Consider the following 13,768-nt stretch of genomic DNA (forward strand, 5'->3'; position numbering starts at 1 on the left):
TCTTAGTCTCTACGATATGCAGTGCAATATATTCTGTAATACTGTCATCTCTGTGTAAATATGGAGTGTGTTCACTATATCTGAATTAATGTGATTAATACGAATGACTACTCTAGTCCTCTCGAGTCATGTAATCCAACCCAGGTATTATATTATTTACATTATAGTTTATTACCTTATGTATAATATTTAGATGTATTACAATATTATTTCTTTATCTGTGTTTTCATTTCCCACCTATTCTGTTAAAAACAGTTTGATTCATAAGTGGCTGTAATAAAACTTTACGTTTGCAGAGCTGCTAATAAAAGACAAAGAAAAGAAACCGGTTTGGTATTTGGTATTTTGAAATATTTTTCAATATTTCTTTAACGCTTAACGGGAGTATGTAGTTCTCTAGTGTTTTGTGTCAACATTTAGCAAGTAACACCCCTTCCTGCCCTGAGGGTGGTGCTAGGCATGCATTAAAATCCGCCCGTCTACCTGGTTAGCCTTCCTGGTAACGCTTTGTTTTTTCTTATCACATAGTAGTTATAACATTTTATTAAATTTATGCCACCAAAGAAACGACTAGATATATTTGTGTTTCATCACATTTAAAAGCTTTTAGTGTATGACTTGGTCTTTGTGATTAACACGTGACAACTCAAAATAGCTGGTCTAAACAAGTCACTGGTTGGTGTCGTCACCGTCCAAACTACTTTCCTGTCTACATAATAAAATAAGACAAGCATTTATAAAAATGTTTCCGACGACGACTGCGCATGTCAGTACCTCAGTTTTGACTGGACACCGGCCGGCGGATGTGTGTACCTGTGCAGGGTGTAACCTAAGTTTGTTTCGTGCTATTACGTCACAAGAAATCCACCAACCACGTTGGTGCTCATTAACCGTCACTGTCCTGACTTGTTCACAACTTGGTGTTTTCCCGAGTGTTTTTAAAAGCAACACGGGCGTCCGATCTGTGGGATTTTAAAGTCAAAGTCGACCTCCTCTTCGTCCTCCGCCGTCTCCATCTCGTCATTGCTGATGTTTCCTATCCGAGCGGCTCCTAGTCTGGTGTGGCGAGGGGCAGACATTCCCCGTAAATTGATTCTGTCCAGCGGGAGGCTCGGCTTCAGCCCACTCCCTCGGTGCCGGGAACATGTCAGCAGCCGTGTCCGTGAAGCGGCACTGCTACTCAGAGCAGGACAGCCGGGGAAAGGAGGCAGGAACATCCACAGCTCCGCGGCTGCTAATGACATCTCTGTAAACTTTGACCTGACGCAGGAGGCCTATAGGAGCAAAGACTCGTTAGAACTGCTCAGAAGTCTGGTGGTTTTTAAACTCTGCTCCTATGACTTCATGGTTGATAACAATCAAGAGGTAAAATCAAAACAACAACAAAGTGTTGCCTTCCTGCCTCCAGACCAACTGGATAACAGACCGTCTATAAATAACGTATATACATATACGTGTGTATTTACGTGTAAACACACACATATATGCGCATATGTATATATACTGTAAATATATATGTATATATAATATACAGTATATACATACTCTATATGTATTCATATACAGTATATAGATATATCAGGAGCAAAAGACTGTTCTATCTGCATATATACATACATAGACATATCTCTAGACACAGTATATATTCTGTGTATGTATAGAGTATATTCATATTTAGTTTGTCAATGTACAACATAGATCTGTAGATATATCTTTAGGATTTTATCAATATCATTATATAATTTCACAATGACGTCCACATTCGTCAACGACATGTGACACACTGCATACAAACATCTGTTACCTAAATATATACTATATCTGAGTACTATTTTTTATTAAGGCTAATATTAAATATTTGCATATAGGCTGTGGCTTAGTGGTTAGACAAAGTGTTGCTCAGTTTGTTGTATCAAGAGAATGAGGACTGATAGGGAGCTGGGTAAATATATTTGTATGTATATATTTCCATATATTTATGTTTCATATTGCTGAGGGTTTTGCAACTACTGTTCACCCTCCTTCGTCTGGGATGTTGACTCTAACCAGTTTGAACAAACTGTTTGTGAGTCAGTCACATGTGAGCTCCCTACTCCCCTCTCAAATTACAGTCCTTGTTCCATGCATGGAATCTGTTCTGCTAACCTTCACATACAAGTTACGCAATACAGCCAGGGTCTTCAAAGTACACAGTCGCAGTATTATTTTATATAAGAAACACTCCCTTTTTTTCCAATTCAAGGTGCAGCAGAGTAAATGTCACAATGAAACTTTAGAAATTGTACCTGACTTGTAGGTCTGCATTCTTTCTGTGCTCGTTGTTAGCGCTAACTGAAGTATGAAGCTCTGTTGTTATTTACACGTTGTTGGTGTTGTTGTCCTACTTGTCCTACTTGTCCTCTTCTATCCAGATTATGGGCCTGGGTCAGAAGCTTCTGGGCCAGCGGGGCTTTAACCAGTTGATGAAGATGACATTTTACGGCCAGTTTGTGGCCGGTGAGGACCAGAGAGCGATCCGGCCGTTGATCCTAAAGAACCAGGCCTATGGCGTTGGCTCCATCCTTGACTACAGCGTTGAGGAAGACATTGGCCAGAAGCAGACAGACCCTGAAGAGACAAGCAAGTATGGAAGTCATACTGCAGTTCAACATGTATTACAATCACTACTATCTACATCAGGGGGGGTCAAACTGAAATTCATAAAATGAAAACCCTGGACGAAATCGCGGAAGTTGCCAAACTTAATTTTTATTAAAAAATTGACGGCAATTGTGCATGTTTTCCCTTCTCTCCAGATATGGAATTCTAAAAATCTAGAAAAACACAGAGCAGTAGTATTTGTTTTTTATTGTGTGTATTTATCTGTAGCATAAATCTGTAATGTAAATCATTTTTCACAGGCCAACAACAACAACAACCAAAAAAGTATGTGCTTTAACTTATGCACTTACACCACTAATACTACAAATCCTACCAGTATATAGGGCCCATATACTGGCTAGTACACATTTGATATGATCTCGCGGGTTAAATATAATTAGACTACGGGCCAGATTTGGCCCACGGGCCTCAGTTTGACATGTGTGATCTACATGTGCAGTATGTGGTTAAAGACATAAAGAAGGTGTCATTTTTTAACTAATAAAATTCAGATAATTTATCTAAATTCTGCAGGCCATATTGTCAAACATATGGCCAGCGGGCCAAAACCGGTCCACTAGGGTGTTCAATCTGGCCCGCTTGGTGAATTTGGAAAGTAAGAAAAATACACAAACACTTTGTGTTCAGGATATGTTTTTGTAAAATTATATTTTATTACATATGATTAAATAACAATAAGTACCTAATATACATGTACTTCTTTGCATGAAAACAAAGAGGAAAAACCTGGACTTATTGTTATACATAGTTAATTTTGTTATAAAAATCGATCCACTACTTATGTTGTATACGGCCCTTGAACCAAAATGAAATTTGACATCTCTGTTTTAGAGCATATTAAAAAGGATAACATTATTATTATTCTTCAAAACAACTATCAAGTGACCAACAGTTCGTTTGTACAGGATATTGTTCTCTTTAAAATTTGTCACACAGTGGTTTTGATTTCATCATAACTTGGGAGTTAACCCCAGTTTCAACAATGTTGGTCAGCGACTACAGAGAACTTCTCACTTAAAAGGAATCTTGTCACATGGGCAGTGTCTGACCAATGAGCTGATGCATCTCATATAACAGCACAAACCTGAAACACAGAGTCTGTAGTGAGATGACATTTGACCTCGGACTTTCAGGCATTGTCAGCAGAAGAGGGAACATAAAATTTAGAAATCCTAGACTGTTTTCAGAGTGAACTTTGAAATAATAATTGGACATTTTGCTCAAGTTTGAAACACAAGTGCATCTGCTTGGGTCTGGTTAATTTAGATAAGATAAGAATCGGGCTGAAGTCTGACTTTTAATGTCACGCAACGACCCCAAAGACACCCCCCTCCAAAAAAAAAAAATGTTCAGAACATTGCATTATTTTGTTTTGTATGTCAAATAACGTAGGGTGACAGGAGACAAGTATACCATTCTGTTATTACTTAGCGGGTACTGTGATCCAGGGGGCGCTAAAGCACAACAAGGGGACAAAAAAAGCTATATTTGAATTTTGAATGGGCTAATCCTGGACATTAATTTTTTTTGGTCATTATTTTGTTGTAAAAATGTTTAAACTCAGAAGCAAAGTAATCTGCTGTCTTGTTTTCGGACAGGAACAGAACTTTTGTAATGAATCGCCAGGTTTAGCCTCAGGCAGCTTCTGTGTCTTGTTACAACATGACTTTACTTTTCATGTTTACAAAGTCAAAGGCACGTCCGCCTCAAAAGCATCTCGTGAGAGATGCCACCGTTTCGCAACCTTCTACCTTTAGTTCAGGAGCACGGAGGACGAGATGCTCGGGCCAAGGCTGCAGGGTCTGACAGGTGCTGCACCGATCTGTCAAGATGGCAACAACGGCAACACAAATCTGCTCCGTGTAACAAGAGAACAATAACGGACAGGGCCAAGTCCTTCTGCGTTCCCCAGAACAGGATGCTAGTAATGAGAGCCTTTAGATTAACAGGCCATACAAAAACACGCAATTTATAGTTTGTTTACAGAACGTGGGGCATCTGTTCGAACGCGTGCATACGCAGGCTGTTATTAACAGGGACAGATTGTGCTTTTAGATCATTGTTTGATCGTCCAAAATGTTCACACTCACTTTCCTCTCATTGGCTGTTTGTGTCATGAGCAATAATGTTTTCATTTCTAATTTGGTTTTAATCTTTTGATGGTGTACAAACCATCACCAGTCTGTACCAGCAGATAAAATGTTGGAAATCCAAGATTATTTTGTGTCCCTGCATTGTTAAAGAGATGTGACATGATGGTGTTCAGGGTGACTAACCGGTGTATAGTTACATTGCTTCACAGCAAGTACCAATCAGCCACTCTAGTAAAACCAGTAACCTACTTTCCTGCAGTAGCAGCGCAGTGGGCAGCTGTTTACTTATACACAACAGCACCACCTTCTCACATGTTATCCACGTTTCAAAGTTGAATTTTTATTTGGCAAACCCAGGGATGATTCATCGATACTTTCCTTTGTCTCCTTGAATTCAGTGCGTGCAGCTGCACTGCAGAGGAGACGAGCGTAGGTAAGATGTCTTGTTGTGTTCTCATTTGTGCAGAGTATGATGTAATTAGAAGTAATAGCCCTGCAAATTTGTTCTTACCTTCAGGCAAAGACCAAGGACAGAACAAACATAAGGGGCATGAACAGTCTGGGGACGGCTGTGGAGGAGTGACTGAAGATTCCACCAATGAGACCAAATGTGACCAGCATATGGAGACCTTTATCAAATGCATAAAAGCGTCAGGTATGTAAAGAGGAGGTACTTTAAAGCAGCGGTGTCAAACAAATGGCCTGTGGGCCAAAATCGGTCCCTTCGGGGGTTCAATCTGGCCCACTTGATGAAATGACTTACAATCATGAATAATCGTAATTAATGAATAATCAACAACAACCCTGGTCATACCACCCTGAACACGTATGATCTCGACTGATCTCAGAAGCTAAGTAGGGTCAGACCTGGTCAGTACCTGGGTGGTGTGAGCTCTACATGGCTTGTTGGTCTGGGGTATGATTCTCACTTTGGGTACGAGAGGTCCCGGGTTCAAATCCCAGATGAGCCCTTTTTCTTTACACTCGTCCTTAGTATGGGGCGAGTATCCTCGCTTGCCATGTGGGAGACCGGGGTTCGATTCAATGGGGAGAAAGAAGAGAGCAGAGATTCCTGCGTTTGATACTATTCCAGGATTCCTGTATACAATGCACAGCTTTACGGCAATTTTATAGTTACTGATTGTATCTGGTTGACCTTCAGGTGGGGGTTCAATGGACAGTTTTTCTGCCATCAAAGCTACAGCTCTTGGACAACCTCAGTTCCTGGTACTGTATGTGTTTAAATGGAGTAAAGTGTCATGTGTCAGGATGTGGATTTGTTAGATACGCCGTCTTAAATCTAGTGTTGTTACTATTATGTTTTGTACTTTTTCTTTCAATTTAAAAGGTAAAACTATCAGAGGTCCTGGTGAAATGGCAACGTTTTTTCAACTTCCTGGCGTTACAGCTTGGAGGAGATGGCAAAGAAATCTCACAGCAGAAGCTGAACTTGAATGAACTACAGGTACGTGCATTTATTTATTTTTTTACACAAACTTTGAAGTATAATGTATAGCAGCTAATTTTTATATGCTAATGTCTAGGAACACTTGACCAAACTTGGTGCCAAAGGCGATTTTTATGGTTGGTTTTCTAAGAAGAATGGGCAAACATCAGGGTAAGAAATATCACCCGACAATGAGCAATCATGACAAAAAGGACGGAAATATTGATATGGAAATATACTGATTATGTACTATATGCTTTACATATACATTAATGTACACATACAGTATATACACATACTGTGTAAATATATAAATATATGTACAATGCACATATATACACACATATATTTACATATATTGATATATGTAAATGTATTTAAGTATATTAATATGCGTAAATATATAAATATATATTTACATATATTAATATATGTAAATATATGAATATATATGTGTGTACATTTGAGTGTAGAATCACTTTTTTGTCCTCAAACTCAACAGAACCATTGACCTGCTTGACTGGAACAGCTTGATAGATGACAGAGCACAGACGTCAGACCTCCTTGTTGTTCCGAATGTAAAGGTCAGTCCCACTTAAAAAACAAAAGGAAATAATTCCTGATATCATTTGATTACGGAATTAGAGATCACAGACCAAGTGTCAAAAGGTCATTATCCATTGCATAATAGTCGACAAGAGTGTGAGAGAAGTAGTCCACTGGATGTCAAGGAACCTCCAGTGTTAAAAACAAATCGATACACTCTGGGCAGACTTCCCTAAATGTGTCTGTAGACGTTAAACACTGCCACCTGAAGTTTGAATAAACTGAAGAAGCACTGAAAGGGTTTACAGCGTCTTATATTTACCTAATTATTCATCTGTCTTGTGCACTTTTGGGGTCATTTGCTCAGAAAGGTGTGCTGGAGCCACTGCTGGAGAGGTTTACCACAGAGGATGAGGAACAGATGAAGAGGATATTACAGCGTTTGGAAATATTAGCCAAGGTAAAAATAATAATATGTATATATATATATATACACACACACACATATATTTATATACGTATATATATATATTTATATATGTTTATATATATACACATATATGTATATTTATAGTATGTCTGTACCATTCATATATATAAATATAAATACATGAATATACACACACATACATATACATATATGAATATAAATTAATACAATTTGTTAAAACCTAGTATTGGCTCTGAACCTACATTTTCACTCACAGTAGAAAGTATTTGGAGGATATATGGAACGCACACGCCTAAATAACGTTGTTTTGAGCCTCTCATAATACCTCATATCTTCTTTTCCTTTCGGCTTTGTCCCTTTTCAGGGGTTGCCACAGTGAATCACTGATTTCCATCTCTCCCTGTTCTCTGTATCTTCTACTCTGACTCCAACTATCTCCATGTCCTCCCCCACTGCATCCATATATCTCCTCTTTGGCCTTCCTCTTTGTCTCCTACCTGGTAGCTCCATCTCTAACATTCTTCTACCGATGTATCCACTGTCCCTCCTCTGCACATGTCCAAACATTTATACCTCAGATATTCTAAGCATATTTTGGATACCACTAGCACTTGTACATTAGCCTGTAATAGAAATTAGAATTGCTCATCCGTACAAGTATGAAGACTTTTGCAAAACTTGAACAGTCTTTTAATGGTACTAGTTTTTTTAAATGCAAAGAACTACATAGAACAGTGGTTCTCAAACTTTTTCTTCTCTGTACCACCTGAGAAAACACTGATCTCTCTGAGTACCACCATGATGACCAACATTAGCATATAGCAGCATAGGCCTTCACTATCAGCTTCCACCACACAGGAGAGATGTTTAGAAATGTTTAGAAAGATGTTTGTGTTTAAATGTTGTACTAATTGTACATGGTATGTTTCAGATTTATTTAATTGAAAATGTGAATTTTCCCCCACTTACCTTTAGAGAGCGCTACCACAGTTTGAGAACCACTGAACATTTAGAACATTTAGTTCTGAGTAGAGAAAAGTCTCTCCATTTTGGAATGGAGCCCCTTTGTAAACACCACTAATGGTGACATCATAGGAATTAATGAGATCTTCCGTGTCCTAGCATGCCTTGGAGAACGGTGTTCGATTGATGGTGGATGCAGAACAGACGTACTTCCAGCCAGCCATCAGTAAACTGACGTTAGACATGCAGAGGATTTATAACCGAGAAAAAGCGGTCATTTTTAACACATACCAGTGCTACCTGAAGGTGAGTACTCACAGCTGACAAACAGCAGATGTCCCAGTTTGTCTGTGTTAACTATGCACACATGAATCCGACTGACGCATCAGATACAGGTCTTATGTAAAGACCATGTGTTGCTTTTAACTGAACGGTGATTGCATCACAAAAAACGTCAGCAACAGGCTGCAGTGTAACACGGTTCTGCTGCAAAAGTTAAAAATAATATTCAAACGCCAAACAAAATGACGCAGTAGAAAAAGAGAGGATATTTCTTGGTATTTACTGTTCTTGACGACGCCACACAGTCTGAGGCAAGAATGTTTTGTTTTTTTTTCCCTGAGAATCATTTTGGCAGATGCTCATTCCACTGTCAACACAATCTTATTTGAGTGACAGCTGAAGTACAACACAGACTCACTAATGGTTTTAGAGACTCCCTTGGACCAGGCCTGCAGACTGTTTCTTTATCTCTGCCTGGATGGTTATACTTATTGCTTACTGTTAGTGAGGTAGAGCAGTCGTGTTGACAGATGCTATATGACACCATCGTTGTTGTTGTTGTTGTTTTTCTTCACTACATTTACTCCTGTAATAGTCGGTATTACAACTGACTGAAGACAGTCACTGAGTAATGTGAGATCGAGGTCATATTCAAATGTTCAGGGGTTGATCTACAGCATTGTTTCCTAAAGATATTTATTTTGGGGTCGTCTCACATCATGTTCCCCAGGAGTTTATGAATAATGTCTATTGACTTGGGTCGCGAAAGTTTGTGACTTTGGGAAACACTGATCTACAGCGTAACCCTACTAGATCAGGTTATTGATAGGTAGATAAACCAGCCTAGAGCTGTCGCCGCAAAAATGAAGTATCGCGATATTAGGAAGCTTACGTGGTTCATGATGGGTCTCCGTCACCAGTGGCTCATTGAGGAACCTTTAGACGTGCAGGATGGAGGGGTGGTGCCAATGTGTCATCTGCTGCACGGCGTATGTAATTGGTTCCATAGTGTAGTGGTTAGCATCCCTGCCTAACAAGCAGAGAGTCTTGGGTTTGATTCCCAGAGGAACATCGTTCTTGGTGCCTCCATGGGACAGTCAGTTCTTGTGGGATCAAATATAAGTTCAAAAGATTATTATTATTACTATTATTTCCAGTAGCAAAAAACAACAAAAAAAGAAAATGCTTGAACACCCGTCGACGCCACAGACAACCACGTTTGCTCCAACTGTTGCCAAGAGAGTTCGAGTTTTGGGGACATTGATCGTCTCTGCTCCACTCAAAACACACACCCCTTTATGCATATCACGGTCAGATGCTGCTGCTGCAGATATTCCGCTAATGATAATCTCAGTACAACATTTAGTACTGTGTAAAGTCGGGTTCATTCACTTCTTTCTGCAGGAGGCCTACGACAACATAACTACAGATGTGGAAAAGTCGCGACGCGAGGGTTGGCATTTCGCCGCCAAGTTGGTGCGTGGGGCCTACATGCACCAGGAGAGAGAGAGGGCACAAGAAATGGGTTATGAAGACCCTATAAACCCTGATTACGAGTCCACTAATAGAATGTACCACAGGTAGGAGACAGATGCTCGGTAATTACTGCCAACGACCTTCAAATCTGTGTTCCATTTATCAATTACTGCAGTGCTTTTATATAACAGACGAGGTCATTAAGGAGAAGTTCTTCTTTTTTATATCAGTACAAAAGTAAACCGAGGCTCCATCAAAGACCTCTGAGGTCATTGGATTGGACTTCAATGTTGTTTAATGTTGTTAGAGTTTGGACGAAAAAGCACAGAATGAGTCGGCAATAAAGACGAGAAGAAAAAGAAAGTATTGGAATAATATCTCTATATAATATTGATTTTTAGGGGAAAAAAATAGTTTATCCATATATCCTGGTCAACTGACTTAAAGCTTTTTCTTTAAGGTCTTTCCTACCTGGCCCTTCAACAATAATAGTTGGTGTAGGTCAGTGGTTCTCATTCTTTTTCTACTCTGTACCATCTGAGAAAACATTGATCTCTCTGAGTACCACCGTGATGACCAACATTAGAATACAGCAGCATAGGCCTTCACTGTTAGCTTCCACCACAGGAGAGATGTTTAGAAATGTTTAGAAAGATGTTTATGTTTAAATGTAGTATTCATTGTACATGGTATGTTTCAGATTTATTCAATTGAAAATGTAAATGTGAATAGTAGAGGAAGGAAATGATCCGATAAATGCTCAAATAATGTGTTTATACCTAAAGCCGTTAGCTCAGATGGTGGGCGTCCACAGTTATCTACTGTATTAGTGTGACTGTGTGCAGACGGTCCTTCTTGAACTTAGTTGAATGTATCTGTGTTTATTTAAGGTGTCTGGACTACGTGCTTGATGAGATTGCACTTCGCAGAAACGCCAACGTAATGGTTGCTTCCCATAATGAAGACACAGTGAAATACACCATCAGGAGGTAACACTACTGTGTCGTCCAAGTCACCAAACACTGCTGAAAGCACTATTGATTTTTATATATATATATATATATATATATATATAGCCTGGGATTCATAATAAATCAGGATATAATTGTTTCTCTCTCATTCAGAATGAATGAGCTGGGTCTCTCCCCCACGGAGAACAAGGTGTACTTTGGTCAGCTGCTGGGCATGTGTGATCAGATCAGCTTCCCCTTGGGTGAGAACCATCCTTTGTGACACACAAACACGCAGTTTCCCCGTCAGCCGTCATTGTTGATGTCATTGTTATTCCGCCGCAGTCTGGCCTTGATGAACTGAAAGGCTTTTACTTTTCTGTATGGAACATCCTCTCGGTGAACACTGGCTCTGTCAGGCAGAGCTCTCAGCCAAGACAGAGGGACTGACAGCAGGTGTGCGACGGTTTGTGTCGTCTCAGCTTCTGGCCTTTATTTAGTTCTTGTATTTTTCAGCCCTCTTGGAAAACGATGCCCGTGTGTCCTTCAAATACTTGACGTAAAACAAATCACTTCATGGTCGCTGCCTGGAAATGTCATTGGATGTATGCAAAACATCTTGGACACAAACTACCCCCCCCCCCCCCCCAGAAAAAAAAAAGAGAGTCGGGATGTACCGTCACACCGTGAATTGGTTAAAAAAACAATACAAATTCACATTATGTGAAATAAAAAATTAATCGTGTATCAAGACGTAAGGAGAAGGCTGCGTAACTTCAGAAAGTCAGTGGTCATAACATGATACTATACACTCTTGTACAGTAGGTGGCGGTATGCGCCTAAAAACATCGGCTGTCAGCCGCTATTTAACTAACGTTTGTAGCGGTTCTTCAATAACTTCAAGAACTTGAACCACAGACACAAACAGTGTTTGACAACGTTTCTGTAACGAATTTTTTTTTCTTTCTGTTCTTCTGTTGTTTAATTTATTGATAGTTACCAAGGTTAATAAGACTAGAATTTTGTTTTTAATAACAGGAGTTCACTCTTTCTGAAAAAAAAATGCATTTTTTTATTTAAGTTCTTATAGAATCGTTGTATTTGGTCATAATTTTTCCATTTGAAAATATAAATAGTGCTAAAACTGTACTGTGAACAAAAAATGAATCGTTAATCATGTCGTGAGTTGAGTGTGTCGTTACATTCCAAGTAGAGTCAACTCTCCAATTCAGTGTTGTTGGTTTTTTTTTTTTGACGTTTTAGTCCAGACGCTCCTCCTGGGTCTCCTCCATGTTTCTCAGGCTCCTTGAACCTTTGTGTCACGCAGGTACACCACAGGCCATGTGGAGTGCATGTAGTGCAAACTGCGAGTCTGTTTGCAGCCCATGATGTGACATATGAACAGAGACACCTGTGTATTGACGAGCTGTCTCCACAAAGCCCGGCTGCCAGCTCTCACCACTTTGTTTGCTGTCAAAGACCCGAGTCGGCGGGGACAGACATTTATCTGTCAGTGTGAGTCTCAGGTTAAAACCAACTCCACATTGATGTAGACAGACACGGGGGCTTCTGTTCTTTTTCTCGAGGGACTCCTGCAGTCACAGTATTGTAATACTGTAATGATTTAGTTTTTAACTTCCATTTAATCGGAGTTGAAAGTTCTGACACTAATTGGGAAGTGGGTACTGAGTGAGGAAGGAGCTCGGACGAATTGTGAGGGCTAACAGACAACTCGAGTTCTAATATTCATGTAGCTATGGATTAATCACAATACATTGTGAATTAACTGTGTCTAAATCCGATTAACCGTGATAGTAATTAATGACAGATAATCACGATTCATTGAAACAATTCACCATTGTGTGATTTACACCTGATCTTATTTATGACTAATCCAAACAAATTCAATATTAATAATATGGAAAAATACCAGAATGACAGAAGCTCGATGAGCATTCGCACTGTCTATTAGGGATGTCCGATAATATCAGCAACTGATGTTAACATAGTTATGTAATATCCGTAAGTATCGTTATCATATGCAATACCTGGGTTTCGTCAAATGATTTGTGAACTGAAAGTAGTTTTGGGGAAAATTGGCTGTGGATGGGTCCCCAGAAAAAAAGTTTGGGAAACACTGGTTTACAGCACCTACAAAGTCAGGCTTTCAGGCTAACTGACACAGGCTGGTCTGATGAAAGCCTGACTTCCGACCTGAATATTAGACCCCACAGATCCTGCAGGTGGTTAACATGGTCTTTAAGCCTTGAGGCGCACTGGTGAAACAAAAACTTTTGTGTATCGACTGCATAAAATTAAAGATCAGCGTGTCGACTTAGAGCGCCACTGACTCTAACCAGCCGTTCAAAAGTGTTAAAATTTAAAATTTGATCAATTTTACAAGTTAACATGTTGATTTTGACAGCCCCCGGTTCAGGAGCTGAAACCTGGCCGATGAAAGGAGACACAGTGATGTCCTGTTATGTTGTGATCTAAGGCAGTTTTTTTTTCTTTTTCTTAGAGGAACTAAAAAAGATGCCTTTCACAGTACATGAGGTTATTGTTGTCAAAAAACTGTCAGTATCAAATATTAACAACACGAACAGCCTTTGGAGTTTCTGTTTTGATTTGTTTTCATGTGTGTGTTTCTTCCTCACTCCTGCTGTTTTACAAAGACTTTTCTCACATCCATCTGTCTGCAGGCCAGGCGGGCTTCCCCGTCTACAAGTATGTTCCATATGGGCCAGTGGGTGAGGTGATGCCTTACCTGTCTCGCAGAGCCCAGGAGAACAGAGGCATCATGAAAGGCGTCCAAAAGGAGAGGGAACTGCTGTGGAGGGAGCTAAAACGCAGACTCGCCTCCGGGGAGCTTCTCTACAGACCGGTTCACTGAAAAGGC

The 13,768-nt window shown here is 39.7% G+C and overlaps 1 protein-coding gene across 1 annotated transcript; it reads left to right on the forward strand.

Moving 5' to 3' along the window:
- Positions 1–822: 822 nt before the first annotated feature.
- Positions 823–13,762, forward strand: prodhb (proline dehydrogenase (oxidase) 1b). Its single transcript, XM_025053503.1, has 14 exons — positions 823–1,365; positions 2,412–2,623; positions 5,153–5,187; positions 5,272–5,409; positions 5,917–5,981; positions 6,103–6,219; positions 6,299–6,372; positions 6,704–6,785; positions 7,115–7,207; positions 8,321–8,467; positions 9,848–10,023; positions 10,810–10,908; positions 11,044–11,132; positions 13,572–13,762. Exons 1-14 carry the CDS (start codon positions 1,030–1,032, stop codon positions 13,760–13,762), a joined length of 1,854 nt encoding a protein of 617 aa, XP_024909271.1. The 5' UTR covers positions 823–1,029.
- Positions 13,763–13,768: the final 6 nt, after the last annotated feature.

Source organism: Cynoglossus semilaevis, chromosome Z, assembly GCF_000523025.1.
Source record: "Cynoglossus semilaevis isolate Cse_v1.0 chromosome Z, Cse_v1.0, whole genome shotgun sequence".
In the NCBI taxonomy this organism is placed as follows: domain Eukaryota; kingdom Metazoa; phylum Chordata; class Actinopteri; order Pleuronectiformes; family Cynoglossidae; genus Cynoglossus; species Cynoglossus semilaevis.